This window comes from Ahaetulla prasina, chromosome 2 (assembly GCF_028640845.1).
Source record: "Ahaetulla prasina isolate Xishuangbanna chromosome 2, ASM2864084v1, whole genome shotgun sequence".
Classification (NCBI taxonomy): Eukaryota; Metazoa; Chordata; class Lepidosauria; order Squamata; family Colubridae; genus Ahaetulla; species Ahaetulla prasina.
In genome coordinates, this window is record NC_080540.1 from 247116442 (window position 1) to 247132366 (window position 15925).

A 15925-nucleotide genomic window follows, 5' to 3' on the forward strand; every position below is an offset into this window, starting at 1 on the left:
GTAAAGATCAGCATTACAAATTAGGAGAACAAATTGTAGACTACATGCCAAGGAGTATTTTCCATTGCTAGGAATAGATTTTACCTGGACAATTATGGAACTGAACTGTTCTGTTTTATATTAAAAAATTATCTGCTTAACTACTCAGTACCATTCTTTCTTTACGTTTTCCACTATTCATAGTAAGGTACTATAAACAGAAAGACATTATTGTTGTGGCCATATTTAATTTTCTATTATAAATTATTACAAATGTTTTGATCATTTGCAATGAATTCTATTTACCGCTACTGCTCTTGCGTAAAATTTATACAAGTGCAGCTTGATCGCTTGCTACATGTATTCTATTTCAAAAAGTTTCTGAAACCAACTAACTCAATTATTGTCTGGGTACACTTCTAATTTGATTTAAAAATAGATCTATTAATACTTCAGAACTGTTTCATGTTTTACATCTGTTTTTTTGGGGACATTTAAATGAACATAATGCACAAATTACTTTTTCACCTTTTAAAGTTTAGCTGCAATCCTAACATTATTGGATTAAATTCATACATATAATAGATCTAATAAAATCAATAAGCTGCATGTTAGCAACTTGTCCCATTTATTTTAACAATACTCTAAGTAAAACAGTTTACATTTAATCATTGTTTACAGCTAAATCTCATTCAGATAAATGGATTATATTTCTACTGAAAAGATTAGGCGTTAAGATTTAAGATACACTCAAATCAATTTACATTCAAATCAGAGGCACTGGATTCCTTTGGCATCAACAGAACTTGAACCAGAGGATAAGTAGATGAAAAGTCTATGAATTATATGCGTAGAAGCAATAAGCTTTCTAACATATTCCACAGGTAATATGATTAGAAACAATGCAGCTTTATATATTACTCTTAAATACTTTAGGCACAAGACTGTTTTATTAAAGTAAGTGTACCTGATAAAACCACGAATTCAACAACTTGTTTTCTCTAATGTGGATATTTATTCCACTTTCAGGATAAATAATGTGCATGGATTATGGTTTACTTTTTTTTCTTTATGCTAACATTACATACATATAAAGCATTATCAGCTTTCAGCTCCATTTACTAGAATTAAAGTGTTCACATATTAATTAATATATGTTCTGCCAATACAAAAATTTATTTTTCCACTGCAAAGGAAAGAAAAAGTATTTATCTCAGTATTTATTGTGAAACTATTTTTACTTCAAGTCCATCTAGTTTCAAGGGAGCATTCATTCAGACCTCTATTCATCAGTTTCTGAAAAACAATTTAATCGTCATCATCAGTCTGAAAAAAATTGTCACAACAAATCAGATATTAATAAAATTTGCAAAAATATTTATGTAAATACAGCAAAAATAAAACACAATTCAAATTGTTTCATAAGGGCATGTAGAACATGCAAAAGTTTCTTCCCACGAGTTACAAACATCAAGCAATGTATTTCATGTAAAAATCCTTATAAGTGAATTGGCTGGCTGTCTCTAATGTAAGCTTTCTAATTATTTGAAATATTGTCTAAGATTATTGGAAGGAAATATCTGAAAATATTTTAAAATAATTCATATTACTTTTCATTTACTCTTTTCAGTCAGGTGAAATTTTATCTTTCTGACTAGAGGGAAATTATTAACATTTTTATAGTGATCTGCTTATAAAGGGAAAAATAAAAAAGAACAATATAGTGGACTGGAGATATTAGTGAAGTGGAGGTTTTTTGTTGGTCAAATGTTATGGTTGGTTCTCCCACTCTCCCCATTAATCAATTAATTTCCTGGGTATAACAAGCCTTAGGCTTTCTCAATTGAGTTGCGGTTGGTGAAGGGCAACAATTTTTAAAAATGCATACTGCTATCCTGAATGTTATTTTCAAAAGTATTAATGAACTGAACAAAAAGTGTATGCTTAAGTGTTTAGGCTTTTTGTCCTGCAGTCCTAAGGACACAGAGCAGTTAAAACTGTTTCTAGTAACTTTTCCCATAGCTTTACATATATAATACATACATTATTCTTCCTATAATAGAATAGAGCTCACAACAACAGTTTTGCAATAAGAATGTTTCTTCAATACTGGAGAACCTACACACGGCAGTGTGTGTGTGTATTCAAATCTAAATGTTCACTTATTAGATTTGATTTTAATAGAAAGCTTAATTCTGTGTACCGTTTCTATTTAACAGTATCTATTCCTCTTCTTGTCTCAAATACGGTAATTGGTGTTGTTTGAACATTCAACCTTCCCCTCCTATAAATCTAAGTATATTGGTGCCAAAAGATTAAAAGGGAAAAACTCTCTAAAAGTCTTAATATCTCAGTCTTTAACAGTAGATATATTACAGCCCAACAACCATCTAAAAGAAAGATCTATGTTGTTGCTATGCCAGGTGCCTACAGCTCAGTAAATCTGAAAGAGTTTGACGTACAACCTTCTATCTTACAGCTGAACTACGGTGACAACCATACACTGATTTTGCACATGACACTAAAAACCAAGCCAGAGATTCTCCCAGGCTGTAATTGCTGTTAAAATCTTGCTAACAGTAGATAGCAAGCGCAAGCCAATAGGTTTTAAATCATTACATTTTTAAACCTAGCATATATATTGTAGTCAGCATAAATGTTACGTCCATCGCATTAAACTAATATGGTCTTAATCCAAAATTTAACATCCAACGTATTTATTTCATTTTAAGTACATTTAATGAGTTAGAGAGATTTAACATCGTCATAAATAAAAGTTACTCAAGGATGAAGCAACATTTTTAGTTACTTAGATGAATTTCTATCTCACCCAATCTTTCAAAATGACACATAGAAGTATTTGACAGGATGTTAACAAAAGATACGTATTTAATAGTAAGAAATATATGTAGCTCAGGGTTAGCTATATCTTACTTATACAAGAAGATACTAATGAAACAATCCCACATTGTTCAAAGTACTTCATATAAATTAGTTTTATACCGTGTCTTCCAAATATTCAGTTAGATTATTTATTTGTGGGGGGGGAAAGGCTATTAAAACTGAGGCGCTGCCATTTAGAATCTCTTTTGAAATTCCCACTATTTTTAGGTATTTTTAGGTAGAACATTACAATCAAGAACAGTTTTTTATGACTATGTATGATAATTTGCATTATACAAAGCAATATTTGGGCCATCCCAGAAAATGGGTTTGTTGTGGATCTGTTCTCTGGATCAGCTCACCCTGGAACTCTTCAGATGTTTGAGTTGAAGTTCTTAACAATGTCTTAGTCAGCATATAATGGATGGTATTAGGGAAGTTTAACTGGATTTAAGAATGGTGTGTATGAATCAAAGGGAGGGGGAAGGAAAGGGAAGGGAAGAGAGGGGAGAGAAGAAAGAGAAAGAGAGAAGGAAGGAAGGAAGGAAGGAAGGAAGGAAGGAAGGAAGGAAGGAAGGAAGGAAGGGAAAAAAATTAGGGCATAGATGCGGCAATTAAATCGCTAGAAGAACTACACTTTGGCCAAAAGTACTTAGCTGTAGTGTAGCATCTCATCTTCCAGGCAATGTTAATCCCCATCAGTAGTGTTGTTCCAGTCTCAAGGCTGATCTCACCCTTTTATCCATTCTAAAATATCATAGAATATTTTTGAAAGATGTAAAGAAGATCGTAAAAGGCAATCACACATTTTCAGTTTGGCCCAAGCAGACATTTTTATTTCTTTTCGCTGAACGTTATCTGTTTATTCATAGTTTCAGCTGTTGCACCTAGTCGTTTATTTATGAAATTAGATGAGGAAAAGTCTCCAAGCTATTTTTTTTAATATTATGACCCTAAGAACGATATAGATATAAAGAAATGCTAACATTTGCCATGATTTGTCCAAAGAAATAAGAAAAATTAACCCGGCCCAAATCTGCAATTCTACATGGTCATTACCTAGAGTATACACCTGTTAATTTTCTCTTTTGCCAGTTCCTTAAACTGATAACTCAAAACATATTCCAGACAGTTTTACCAAATCATTTTGGTAAGATGAATAAAGATGCTTCCTGCTCCATTTTAATAAAGTTAATTGAAGAGGGCACTAAAGTCATGCGAGATGCTACAATCATAGCTGCATCAATTTTAGCATTTCCATACTCTTTTGGTATGCACTTTTTTTTACAGTCTCTAGATCCTCAGAGATGGTTGCATTATACTCACACAATTGCATTAATCTAATTTGTACCAACATATAATTGTACCTTGAGTATTTGTATTTTGGTTTGAATATGAGGTTAGACATCCCCCCAAAAGTACACCAGTATGCTAGCAAAGAGATTTTGGTCCTTGGAGCAATTACTCAGAGAAAGTTTTAGAAATATCTTGTAAGGTGCTATTAGGTTTTCCTGCACATGAGTTAGTTATTTGAATCCTCTTCCTAAATAATAATATTAATATAGTTGCTACTAATCACGTTATAAATCAACCTTAATTATTAAATTTCAGGCCTATAACCTATAATTTTATGTAAGCTACGTAAATTATATGAATTATTACATAATTCAAACTGACGTTGTGTTTTGGGCCTCTTTCTCTCAGCGATTTACAGGATTTTATAGTATAGCAAAAAACAGCCTTTGTTGTGGCAATATAAAAATGTATCACAGCAGGGGTGGACTAACCCTTGAAAATATTAGCGACCAAACAGCTTTAGTGCAGTTTGAATCTGTAACCAACAGATTGAAGTAATAACAGTAATGGTGATTATTAATAAAAGCAGTAACTGTAAGTCACAAATCAAGCTTGAGTTTTCACTTGAAGCACAACTAATCAGGCGGAAGATATCCTACTTCTGATACATTATGGGAAGTTCTCTGGAGAAGGCTTTGAAGTTGGGAATGGTGGAAGGAAAGAGAAGATGACAACTAGCAACAAGATGGTTACAGTGGTGATGGACACGCCATTGGAACCCTGAAGGGCCATGTTAGGGGTAGATGATCATGGTGAAAATGTATAGGTGAGAGTCAACAATGTATTGATGGCATGTTTTCATCACCACCATTATAGTTTCAAAGGGAGTTATGTCTTTTCCCATCACCCCAGAGGCAAAAACAGCCAAAGACATCCCAACCCAATACAGGAATAAAAGGTGACCCCAGCCTCACTCCCAGAAAGGCCTCCTTGCAGCCCACTTAATGGCAACCCCTCATTTCCTTGAACCTGCAACTTCTTCTCCAAGTGGAGCCCCAAGTCTCCAAACTCTAAAACCAAGTGGAAAGTAAGCCACCCCTTCACCTGCTTCTCCTCAAGTTCTCCCACCCCAGCAGCCTTCATCCCAGAGAGGAGGGGGAGGCAGGGAGGGGGAGGCAGGGAGGGGACCCGCCCTGCTCCTCTCTTCACATTGCTTGCCTGCCTTCCTCCACGCTGGGATTTCCCACCTGGTGGCCCCCAGCCTCAGCCCCTCTCTGGGTGCCTGACAGATGAGCCATGGACAGACACATTAGGGTCACCTCCTGAGCCCAGTGGCCAGCCAGCCTCATTGATTGCCACCCAACTGAGGGGAGAGAGGAGGGCAGCCATGTGCATCTGCCTCCGAGAAAGGAAGGCGCAAAGCTCAGGGAATCGGGAGGAAAAAAGAAAGGAAGGGATCAACTGCCCAACAGGATCTGGAAGCTGTTTGATGAACCTTTTCCTCCACCATCCCCACATTTCTTCCACTCCGAGAAACCCCCTTGGAGTGGATAAACATTTTTCTGCAAAAAAAAAAACCTGCATTAGCGTGAGGTTGTTTGCCCCTTCAATGTACAAGTCTTTTGACCCACACACTCATTAAACAGAGTGTCTGGATTTGGTCAGATTAAGAGTAGAATGAAAATAAGTACCTCTATCCCTCTCTCTCTCTCTCTCTCTCTCCCTCTCCCCCCCCCCTCCTTCCTTCCCCTCTCTTTTTTTGCAAAGCAAATGGATCAAAAAACTCCAGGGTTTTTTCATGGCCTGGATTTGGGGGTGAGATAACTGAAAAGATAAGATTGTTCAGCCTGGGACAAATTTAAGCTGCTACCGGCTTTTGCCTGTAAAAAACCCCGCGATGAGTATAAGCGGCAAGGAAATATATATATTCCTTCGATCGTGTGTACGAAGGAATTAAATTTCAGTGTCAAGTATCAGAAGGTTAGGAGAATATTGTGTGTAGATAAACCTTGCCACCCCTCGCCCCTGGGGGAGCCCCATACACAATGTGGAGATGATGAATGGGCATTGGGAGAGGAGATCGAAGCGAGGGGCCGTCTTGCCTCAACTCTCTCCTACAAAACTATAGGGCAATTAATTGTGCCTTGTCCCCTCATCCTTCATCTCCTTGTGGCACATATCGATGGAGATTACTGCTGATGGACCATTTTATCACCTTAAATAAACAGTCACCACCTCTTCTAACCTCAATCTAATATATGGGCCGCGAGTCCCCCTCGTAAAAGGTGCCGCTCCTGATGGGGAGAAAACAGAAGGGTGGAAAAACAGCTACAGCGCGTTAAAGCTATGAGGGCAATTGAGGGAAATAGACACACCGGACAGATATACATAGGTCGAGGTTTAACCCCAAGAGGCTCCTCTTCGCCGCCGTCCCCCTCGCTCCTCCTTCCCGCTTGCCAGCCAAGGCTGGGAGTGTGGCAAAAGACGCTCGCCAGACAGACGGCTTGCTAAACGCGCGGAAGGCTTGCTAAACGCGCGGCTATTGAACCTGCCGGGTCATTCCACACGTTGCAGAGCGCGGCGAGGGGGCAGAAACGTCCCTTCTTTTTCTTTCCCCCAACCTCCTGGGGCGCGAGGGGGGGAAGGGCAGCGAGGGAGCGAAGATGCGTTTGAAAACTAGACTTCAAGAGCATAAAAGCAGGAAATTAGGAGGCAGATTGTGAAAGAGGCGCGGTATCTCCTCCTCTTTGGCTCGGCTGTTAATTAAGGAATTCCAACTCCATAAACTGCCCTTCCTTTAAGTACGGAAAGGTGGGTGGCTCTCTTGGACTTATTGTAATTAGTAAGCAACTTAAAGGTGGGGTAGAAATAATTGTGCTAGTTTTGTCCGGGTTATTGCTTCTTTGCAAACCTTAGGGTAGGAAACCTTCCACTGCCTTAAAAGCACCGAACTTATTTACTCGCGTGGACGCCGTGAAAGAGAAAAGGACCGGGATTTCTGTTCCTTTCCCGTAAAAACGCACCTCCTTACTCAGACACTTTGGGGTGCATTAAACCTTTTACAACGCCAGACCCAGATTGTTCATTTCACCGAATCCATTCCATTCCCCAGTTCTTTCAATGTGCTGTGTGATCTCCTTGCTAGAATATTTCCGCCAGAAACAGCAAACCTTCAACGTTTGAAAGAAATAAATAAAAATCAATCTGTCCGGGCAATATCTTCTCCACGTTAACCTCAAATTAATTTATGTCAAGAACTGGGAATTCCTAAATGCCAAAGACAGCAGTCAAGTGTCTATTTATCTGGAAGTCGATGTGTAAGTGAAGTAATGGCGGTTTATGTTTTTTAAAAGTGTGAAATTGTAAATTAGCTACTCTTCATGTTATGGAATCGTTGCCACGCAGCAAAACAGATGCCTCGACAGAAACCTATGAAGTTACATGACATCATGCCATTGTCAATTTCATATATTAATGTCAATAATAATAAATAGCATTATATTATAATGGATAGTAATGATATTGGTGATATCATGTTAATTAGTATTAATCTAGGATGAAACAGTGCAACATTTTCCTCTGCTTGCACTACAGACTTAATTAAATTTTACCATTCCAGTTTGTATTTTGCCTGGAAAGCATTTAAGCTGAATAGTGTTACTGACAGCTAGATTTGTACCCTAATTAAGCGAAATATTGAAACTCAACTCAACTCATTAGTGTTTAGACTCCATCCATGGAGTAGAGAGCCACTAAAATTAGCAAATGTGTTTTGGGTAAGAGTGCTAAATGACAATCCAATAACTTGCTTTAACTGGGCTAAGGGTGACAAAAATATGTGTTTTACAACAGTCAGGACAAGATTAATGATGGGGAATAGGGCAAGCAAAGGAAGGCACCATCAACACGCACAAGTCCTCGTGTTAGATACTAGACTACCCCCCCCCTCCCAAAATTTCTGACTTTCTGACCCAGGTCTATTTTTTTTTGTTTAGATATACTCTTCAGTCCAACTAGAAACCTGCGTGGTTTCAGAAGTATTCCCCTCCAATTGCAATAGAAGTCCTGCGTTGTGTTGGCTACTAAATGGAGCGAGGGGCACTACGTCCTAGTGTTCTTGTTCCGAGCAATGGACACATTCGAACGGACCGGACAGCATGCGAAATGGGGGAAACAAAACAGGCAAACAAAAAAAGGAGCTTCATTCATTTGGGCACCAAAAGGGCCGGTGGCGGGAGGAGGAGGAGGAGGAGGAGGAGGAGGAGGAGGAGGAGGAGGAGAAGGAGAAGGAGAAGGAGAGGGGAGGTCTCTGTTTTCCGCTCAGCTCTAGTGGCCTTCGCCTTCGCCAGCTCGCAAGGTGTCCCCCGTCCCCCCCACCAGTTAGGTCCCTTCAAAGAGCAAGCGCCAGCTTCTTTCAGTAGATCGCATTTTCACCCACATAGAGAGGGAACCCCCTCTCCCAGCCTTTTGACGGTTCCTAATCACCCCAGTCTTTTGATGGAAACCCCCCCCCCGTTTTTTTTGTCGGTCCCTAAGGATTTGGGACCCTCTCTGACGACACAGAACAGACATACTTGGCGACGAAGTGGCGATCACAAGGAATGAAAAGGTGTAGTGAGCTCGAGCATAGACGGACCGATCCACCAGCAGGGCGGTTAACTCAGGGCTCTAGATTTGGCTTGCCGCTCAATGACCGGGAGGAACATTACCGGGCCCTTTTTCAGGGAGGGAAAGAGAAGGGAGCGGGCCGGATCGAAGCCGAGGTTTGGGATGGGGGAGGGCCGGGGTGGGTGAGCTCCGCTGCCTCGCTGGAGCCTAAACCCGCCCCACGCGTGGAGCTCAGCTCCTCTGCCTAGATCGAGCCACCCTTTGGAGCGACTGAAGGCCACCTGGTGGCTCCTGCAAGCCTTTCTGGGAAGAAAGGCGCGATTTCGGGGGGGAAAAAACTTTAAAAAGAGAACGGAGTCAGTTCGATCCCAGGAAGCGGCTTTTCTTTTCTTTTCAATTCACCAGCTTGCTCTTTAGAATAGCCCTTTATCTCTCGAATTACCGATTTCGGTCTGCGAGAAGTAAAGCTCTGGTATCTATGCTGGCAATTAAAAGCGCCTCTCGGAGTCTCTTAATTTATGACGCCCAAAATTTATGGGATCGCTTCTCTCTAAACTCCCTGCGCTTCTTGGGAAAACCACCCCTGCACCATCAGGTGATGCGCAACAAGGCAGGATCGGAAGAGGAGTCTCTGGGAAATGCTGGAAACGGATCCAAACTGACGTCTCGCTTTCAGAGGACGGTTAAAAAGAGAACGGCTAAGATTACCATATTCCACTGTAATTCCATTCCAGTGTAATATCCACTCCATTGACTGCGGGCGAAGAAAAACATCTAGTACTCTTCTTCTCTTCCTAAATTTCGAGTAAATATGGGTTGGATTTGGCTCACTCCGCACTGCGGAGACCTATGCAACCTGGGGCTTACTTCCAAGTAGGCTATTTCAATTCTCTGACCTCTGAAGACATTTACTTTTATGTAAATTCAGTGTTAGTGCAACCTTGTTATTATAATAAGCTGTATGGGAAACTGGGAAATTTCTGTAACTTTGGAAGGAAGTTTTAGTTTCAAATGGAAATATCTGTTTGAGTGATTGTTACTTTTCTGTCCCACCAAATTTTTAGAATTAAATTGATGAGGTTTCGAATGTTGGAATTAAAGTATTTTTACTCAGACTTTACATGACTTTACTTCTGCCACACAGATCTATATCCATTCAAGCCCTAAATAAAATCAATTACTCTCCTAACTTGATTGCATTTGTTCCCATGGAAATATAGTGAAGGTGTAAGTCATACAGTTTGAAGAATAACTAACTTAAAATACTACAAATAAGAAGAAAGGAAACCCACAGCTATATTGCACTTTCTCTTGTATATTTTTCACATATTATTCATAGGCTTTCATTATGTTGCCATTTAAGATAACTAAAAAGATTTTAAACAATTTCAAATGCCATTCATAGTGTAAGCAAATGCAGTCCAAACTACAATTCTAGGGAAAAAGGTGTTTTGTCAAAATCTATATTTTGGGAGACGGGGAGAAAAACTATGGAAGAATTCACCCTTGTTTTCTGTAAAATAAATATTACTCTTTTAATTAAAAATTTCATTCTGCAATTCCTATTGAGTTTTGAATCTCAATTATACTTCTGACATTTATACTTTTGAAAACTAACTTCCTATAAAATGGCTTGGCCACTAGCGAGGAAAACTCAGGAAAGCCTCAACATTAAATGAAATGAACAAGAGTGAAAGGTATATGATATTTTCAAACAAGACGAAAAAAAGTTACATTTTTTTCTCCTTGACGATATTCACAGTATTCTCAAGTCTTTCCAACTCTCTTGCTACACCATTAAGAAGAAAACCTTGAAAGTAAATAAAATTAAATAAAACCACTCATTTTCAAGAAAGTTACAGGAAGGTAAAGATTTGATAAACAATCTACTAGGGGATAACTATGTTTTCCAGAGAACACTTGGAAACACTTCACTTTCCAGAGAACACTTGTGGCAAAACAATGTTGTCCAAGATTCAATTTAAGCTTACTTCTTAAGTTCATGAAACTTTGGAGAAGGGAGTCCCGCTGCGTTGAACAGGGAGCCCTGCAAAATGCAAAGGTGGAAAGGCCTGTTGGAAAGCTTCTTTCGGACCTGTTTAATTTAAAGTAACCTGTAGGCATATTTGAGATACCTAGGAGATTTAGTCCTATGCCTCTCATTTAAGAGTGGATTTGGGGTGGTCCTATATATATATATGCTAGTGATTCTGATTATGATCTTGTTGCATGCAATTCCCTACCAGCCGATTCGCCCAAAATCGGCAAATTTATTCCGGAATAAAACTTGTGCAAGTTTGCCACAAAGCTCGGCTGTGTGGAGGAAGAAATTCCGACGGGAGGCCTCAAAGCACTTGAGAAAAGAAAGGAAACCCCCCCCCCCACCTTGCCTAGAGAAAACTCGATGGGTACGTACGATTGTTGGGGTCCCCGGTGTGCTGGTTGAGGGGAATGATCTCCATGCGCTGTTGCCCGTAGAGGTAATAGTCCAGTTCTTCGGCGGTGCAGCGAAACCTGGACGCCCCCCTCTCGCTGCACTTGGCCAGGCTGGTGCCGCCTCCGCCGCCCCCTCCCAAGTCCTTGGTCTGCAACAGCGAGACCGGGGCTCCCGCCGCGGGATCGGAACTTTGGATCGGCCCGAAGACCGGGATCTGAGACATCGGCAGAGAAGTCAAGCTGGCCAGGGAGGCGACGGCGCACGAAGATGGGGCGGACGAAGGAGTGGAAGAAGAGGACGAGGAAGAAGAAGAGGACGACGAGGACGAGGAAGTGGACGAAGAGAGAGAGGCCGGGAGCTGCCGGAGGTTGTCGCAGGTTGGGTCGACGACTCTTTCGGGCGCCTGAAGGGGATGGCCCAGCAGCCCCAAGCCGCCTTTCAGTTGGCTGCTGGGTGGGAAAAGCTGCTGCCAGTGTTGGAGGTAAGCCGGGTCCACCTTGAGGAAAGCTGATCCGCCGGGGTCGCCGGGCTTCAGCATCTCTGCGAACCTGGGGAGGGGGAGGAAGGGGAGGTGGAAAGAGCTGAGAGGTTCTGCCGGGATTTTGGTCACCCAGGTGGGTCTCAGCCCACTGGACAAGTGCGGGCAGGAGAGAAGCGTGGCTCTTTTAGTGACAGCCCACCCGAGATTTTCCCGGCACAGTTGAGAACTGGGGAAGCTCGTTCAGGTTCAGGCGCAGAGCCTGACAGGGCAGACCCCCCCTAACTGTCGGGGGGAGGAGGAAAGGGGGGAGGAACCCGGAGTCTTTGACATGTCTCCTTTCCCCCACCTTCACCCCAAAACTTTCCTCTCCTCCGGGTTGGAGTTGTCCCCTTTATTCCCATCCGCCTTTCCCGCCGCCCTTCTGCTCCTCCTACCTCACCCCCCGACCCGACCTCTTTCCTTCCAACCCAAGGAGGCCACCCCAGCGAACCCCAGTCGAAAGCCCTCTGATTTCCGTACCCCTATCCGAAACGGGAAGGGGAAAAGAAAAGAGCCGAGCCAGAGAAGCAAGCAAGCGAGCGAGCAAGCCCCTGGCCGCAGCGTCCCGGCGAGAAAGTTTGGCTCGCGGGAAAGCAAACTTCAACCGACCGCTGTCAGGAAGCCCAGCTGCCAGACGGGCAAAGCCACACACACACACACACACCGGCCTGGGGATGCCTTCTGTACCTGAGCTGCACGGAGGAGGAGAAACTCTCCGGGGTCCAAAAGAGGCGAAAAGGAGGAAGGAAGTCGATTCCGGGCAACCTGGGCCGGGAGGGAGGGAGGGAGGGAGGCGAGAAGCAATTGAAGCCGGAGGGGTGTCTGTCGGTTAACCCGGCAAGGGAGAGCCCGGCTGGCCTCTTGGCTGAGCTCGGCGCGCTCTTTGCTGTGGCTGCTCGGCGGAGGCGGCTGGGCTTCCGCGCAGTTCAGCGCGCTGGCCGCCTTTGGGCGAGACACGTGGGTTTGACGACAGCATCAAACACGAGCGCGGAGGGGGGGGAGCAGGAGGGGGAGAGCGGGAGAAAGTGCCGGATCTGGGACCGAGAAGCCCCGCGCTCCTTTCCCAGCACTCCTCCCCTCTCTCTCCCCCCTCCAAAGCCCCCCCCCAAGCCCGCGCACAAAGACGCGCGTCCGCGTGCACCCATCCCACTTCGTGGGGGGGGGGGCGTTGGAGAGGCGGCCGAAGTTGGGAGCGTGCGGAGCCGAAGGGGGAAAAAAAGGCTGCCGCCGTTTCCCTTCGCAAGTTCCCGAGGTGGAAGGAAGGCAGGGACGGCACGCGGAGCTGGAGGCAGCTCGGCCTCCTCCGGGGACTTTCTCGGCTCTCATGGAGAGCCAGGATGCCCCGGCGCGACGTCCTGCAAGAGCTCAGGTCGCCCAGATTTCGTGGGCGAACGACGTCGCCGAAGAGCAAAAGCGGATCTGTTGGGCGTGTGAACGGGCCGTTTCGTTGGCGTCAGAGAGGAGATGCTGGCGCCCTTGGCCTTTGACTTGCCCCGCTCCTCCTCTTCCCCCTCCCCTCCCCCCCCAGGTCCCCCACTGACCCCACTGCCATTTTCAGACCTTCGGCTAAAGTCAAGTTCCATTTTCGATACAATTCAGGCGCTTCATTGTTTTCTCCTAGCCCTGACACGGCTTGCCAGTAAGAGCCGGGGATCCGTACCGCGGCCGAGCCTCCAAGTCGAGGTTGCCCGCGTCAGACTAAGCTTTGGGCACCGGCCACTTCTGATGGTCCAAACAAGCCCGAGTTTCCTTTCCCAGACGAGGTGGGGTGGGGGATGTCAACCTCAGGGTTGTCTGCATGGCCGCCACCCGCCATATTTTCCACCAGGAATTAATCTTAGAAAGTGCTGGTTAGGAAGTGCTTGGAGAATTCTGCGTTTCGCTATTTTGCCCACGAATAAATGGGAACCCGACGGTCGTCTCTAATTGTGTGTGAGAAAGGGGGCAATTGGATTATAAATAGGTTCGCGCTTTACCCTTTTGAGTCAGGCTGGTTAAATCTAAGGTTGGAGGCAATAGCTGATAATCGGAGTCAATTATCCAGCCTTATTATTTCAGCCGGACATCACGGGAACGGAATTCTGTTTGTAGAAATAGTCGGGAAGCTTCCACAACCGGGGAAGACTTTCCACCGCAGGCCATGAATTGGGTTAACTATGGGTAGTAATGAACCAGAAGTAAATTAACCTTTCTCTTCTGCACAATGCCGTTCCCAGAGCCCTTCTCACACTTTGAATCCTCTTCATAAATCTATTTTTATTTTTATTTTTTTTTATTTTTTGTTCAACTGGTTCTCTGCCATTTGTCGACTTGGCTCTTTTGGAGGGAGCCTGGGAATTCTGACGTTGTTTAGTTTTCGTCTGTGTCTAAGGAAGGACATTTTCACACAAATCTGAATGGAACAGCGAAGGGCTAAAAGCGAAAAGAAATGTTTTGACTGGAGACCTCGTGACAAGGTCATCCATCTTTTTTTTTTCCGGGACAGATTGATAACACCTAAGTTAAAGGCAAACATCAACCAAGGAGGCGAGCGAGGGAAAGGACCCCACCAGGTCTGTTCTCGAATGCCAAACCCACTCGGAGATGTCAAACGGATCACTGTAGCCTTCTCGTTGCCTTTGATTCATTCGAGGTGTTCGGGACAACGATTTCTCGCTGCTGCTTCTCCGGCCATCGCCTTTTAAAGATACCGACATACAGTATTGCTCTTTGCCGCACTGGTAGAGCAGACCATCTAAGAAGAAGTTTTAGATCAACGTGAAAAGGGACCAACTAGAGAGCGAAGCTGAAGGGGAGCTATTAAACATCGAGAAAAGAATCCAACGTCTAAGAGCGCAAGATCCTTAGAGGGTCCTGTGAATTAAAAAAATCACCCCCGAGTAAATTGAGGCGTGAACTTCAATCCACTCGAAAGCAATAGTCCAAGTCCACCTCTACGGTCCCTCTCGTTTTATTTATGGCCCCGCCCCGCCCCTTCCAATATAACCACGATGTTTAAAACACGCGAGGAAACCAACCGAACTTGCAAAGGATGGGGGGCGGAAAGAGGGTCAGGCGAGAGAAGGGAAGGCCAATGGCTCCATTTGGCTTCCAGGTGAAGCTGGAGAACCGGAGAATCGAAGCCGGCGGATGGGCACGAGGTTCTTCGCGCACAGAACCGTTTAAACAAACAAAAAAAGTGCTGGGAGAAGATCCGCGATCCACAACCTGAACGTTGAAGGATAAATGCCAGATTTGTCGGCGTTCCCCCTCCTCAACCCACCCATCTCCGACTACGCTCAATGCCCCCAAGCGCCGGCCTGCAGAGGCGCGGGTCTTTCTTCTCATTTTTGATGGCTGTTGTTAAAAAAAGGGGGGGGGAACCCCTCCAAGGCCGCCTCTGAGCTACCAAGTTTTTCCGCACCCTTTACTTTGAGCCCTTCGTTAGCCATGCTGGCGGGGGGGGGGGGGAGAGAAGGGAACTGCAGTCGCAATATACCTCGGGCGAGCGACCTTGGACGGAGAAAGACCCTTCCTTCCGTCCGTCCTTTTTCCTATATACTTTCCCTTCAAAACCGCCTGGATCTTCAACAGAAGCCAAGCAAACGTCCGCTAAGAACTGGGGGAGGCAATGATAAAAGGCTCGGTCTCAAGGGTCTCGGTAGAAGATGGAGCAGCAATTGCTCTGGTAAAGCGTGACAGGGCGGGTGTGGACCTTCGGAAAAGACAGCGCCGTGAGTCGCCGGAGCCAAAGCGAGACCAGGCAGTGACCCCTTTTTTTGCTCCTGTCAAGGCAAGGCCACCCTCGGTTAAGTCTCGCTTTTCTTTTCTTTTCTTTTTGCTTTTCATAAGCCTCACTCTAAGCTTTTGGGGTTTCTCCCTTTTGCTGGTTTTTTTAAGAAAGCGGCTTCTGGGCTTACAGAGGTCGTGAGTAAGACCCCCACCCACCCACCTCTCCCACCCACCCCCGGTCGCAGATTTAGTATTCCGGCCCAGGCACTCGCCCACCCATCCCCTCCCCTCGCCTTCTCATCGGAGGTTTCTTTTTCTTTTTTTAATGATTATTATTTGTAGGGCGAACGGAGAAACAAATCACATCGACCCTCTCGAAAGTGATCGCACACTTTTGATATATAAAATAAATAAATAAAAAAAAACACACACACACACACACACAAAATCCGCCGCCCACACCAAATCGATTGGCGAATATTTGTTAGGAA

At 44.2% G+C, this 15925-nt stretch overlaps 1 protein-coding gene across 1 annotated transcript in view; it reads right to left on the reverse strand.

Moving 5' to 3' along the window:
- Positions 1-12525, reverse strand: part of PRDM6 (PR/SET domain 6) — a 100514-nt gene extending 87989 nt beyond the window's left edge. Inside the window, exons 1-2 of the mRNA XM_058173475.1 lie at positions 12411-12525; positions 11183-11751 (exon numbers count right to left, since the gene is read on the reverse strand). Coding sequence (XP_058029458.1) covers positions 11183-11741 — 559 coding nt within the window. The 5' untranslated portion in view covers positions 11742-11751; positions 12411-12525. The remainder of the gene's footprint in view (positions 1-11182; positions 11752-12410) is intronic.
- Between the last annotated feature and the right edge of the window lie 3400 nt (positions 12526-15925).